Below are 2,339 nucleotides of genomic sequence, written 5' to 3' on the forward strand. Positions count from 1 at the left end.
CATGCGTGAAATTTGTCCTAGATTATACTGTAGGACACAATTTTCAATTAAACTTAAGTTCACTATGTCACTGGAGCCTCCATAGTAGCACTTTTTGTTAGAAAGAGCTGTTATATATGACACATCGCACTTAAGCTTGATCGAAGCGCCTCAATACAAACACCAAGTTATGTTTTGCTGGTTCTGGGACACAATCGGTCAAAAGCCATCGTACTTAAAGGAGTTTTGGTCTTTTTTTTCTAAGGACAAAAGTTGTTGGGGTTAAATTTATCGAGTTTCATTCCCTTTATGGCAAAGTAGAGATCCTCCGTCACGAAACCTTCGTCGACGCACCGTGAGGGAACACAAGCACTTTGTGCAACTTGAGTGTAACCACTACAAGGTACCGTCACGGGGTCACTTATCGAATGATGTGTGCGCTGCAAGTCCGCGCACTGCGCAGCGCAGAGCAGCTCCAGCTGATCGTTGAAAGGGATTTGCTCGTTGACATGTGTCCCTGCAGTACCAAGTGTACTACCAACTGGGGAGGGACACCCAGTCCAGCCAAAACAGGCAACGTCACATGCACGCCTGCGTCAGCCGGCGACTGGATACCGTATGAACAGCGAGATCTGCTGCTGATCAGACCTCGGCCTAAGCTTGTCATTCTGCATTTTGCTCGCTCCAGATCAACTAGGACCCCGCAAGACCACCATGCAACGCCACCTCCTGCGTCGCCTGCCCCGCACCATTGCCCGCAGCCCTGCCGCTTCCACAACCGCCAAGGCCGCGTTACTGTCGCGTAACTTCTCCACGAATGTGCAGGTGCAGCAGACCAACCTGTTCATCAACAACAAGTTCACGCCGTCGTCGTCCGGTGCCACCTTCGACACCATCAATCCTGCTACGGAGGAGAAGATTGCGTCTGTGGCTGAGGCCACCACTGCCGATGTCGACGCCGCTGTGGAGGCTGCTCGTGCTGCTTTCAATGGCCCGTGGCGCACCATTGACGCTGCCGAGCGTGGGCGTCTGCTCAACCGCCTTGCGGACCTCATTGAGCAGAACGGTGACGAGCTGGCCGAGCTTGAGGCGCTGGACTCTGGCAAGCCGCGCTTCTTGACTCGCGTCCTGGACGTGCAGGCGTGTATCAACGTGCTCCGTTACTACGCCGGTTGGGCCGACAAGGTGCACGGCAGCACAATCCCCATCCCGGGTAACTACTTATGCTACACTAAGCAGGAGCCAGTGGGGGTTTGCGGCCAAATTATCCCATGGAACTTCCCGTTAATCATGATGTCCTGGAAGCTTGGACCCGCGCTTACTACCGGTAACACGGTGGTACTTAAACCTGCCGAACAGACTTCGCTGACGGCTCTGCGTGTCTGTGAGCTCATCGTCGAGGCTGGCTTCCCTGAAGGTGTGGTGAACGTTGTGACGGGCGGCGGTGCCTCCGTTGGCGCCCACCTCGCGCAGCACCCGAAGGTGGACAAGATCGCATTCACGGGATCCACCGAGACGGGCATGAATATCATGCGCACGTCACACGTGGACAACCTCAAGCGTATCACTCTTGAGCTCGGCGGTAAGTCCGCCAACATTATTCTGGACGACGCCGACATCGACGCCGCCATCCAGCAGTCACAGATTGGCCTGTTCCTCAACGCCGGACAGGTGTGTATCTCCGGTAGCCGCGTCTACGTGCAGGAGGGAATTTACGATGAGTTTGTGCGTCGTTCGGGTGAGGCCGCCTCGTCCATGAAGATTGGCGACCCGTTCGACTTGTCCGTTCAGCACGGCCCGCAGGTTGATGCCAACCAGTTCAACAAGATCTTGGGTTACATTGAATCTGGCAAGAAGGACGGCGCTCGTCTGGTTTGCGGTGGCAAGCGCTGGGGCGACAAAGGCTTCTACATTGAGCCGACGGTGTTTGCCGATGTGACGGAGGACATGGCTATCGCCCGTGAGGAAATCTTTGGCCCCGTTATGTCGATCATCAAGTTTAAGACCATTGACGAGGTCATTGAACGTGCTAACAACTCGGAATTCGGCCTGGGTGCCGGTGTTGTTACGTCCAACTTGGACAACGCCATCAAGATCTCCAACGGTGTCCGTGCCGGCACCGTGTACGTGAACTGCTACACGGTGATTGAGCCCAACACGCCGTTCGGAGGCTTCAAGAACTCGGGCATCGGCCGTGAGCAGGGCGAGCTGGGTCTGCGCAACTACCTTGAGAACAAGACGGTGATCATCAAGCGCCCTGACGACTCCATGCCTTAAGCTGGTAGATATAGACCCCCATCCGTTTGACGTGGTAGCGTAAAGATATAAACAACGAGCGTCAATTTTGTTGGATTGCAATG

At 54.9% G+C, this 2,339-nt stretch overlaps 1 protein-coding gene across 1 annotated transcript; it reads left to right on the top strand.

Annotated features, from left to right (window-relative positions):
• The first annotated feature begins 292 nt into the window (after positions 1-292).
• Positions 293-2,339, top strand: PPTG_20220 (hypothetical protein). The gene has a single exon (XM_008918887.1). It carries the CDS (start codon positions 694-696, stop codon positions 2,254-2,256), a length of 1,563 nt encoding a protein of 520 aa, XP_008917135.1. The 5' UTR covers positions 293-693; the 3' UTR covers positions 2,257-2,339.

Source organism: Phytophthora parasitica (genome assembly GCF_000247585.1).
Source record: "Phytophthora parasitica INRA-310 unplaced genomic scaffold supercont2.353, whole genome shotgun sequence".
NCBI classification, from domain to species: domain Eukaryota; phylum Oomycota; class Peronosporomycetes; order Peronosporales; family Peronosporaceae; genus Phytophthora; species Phytophthora nicotianae.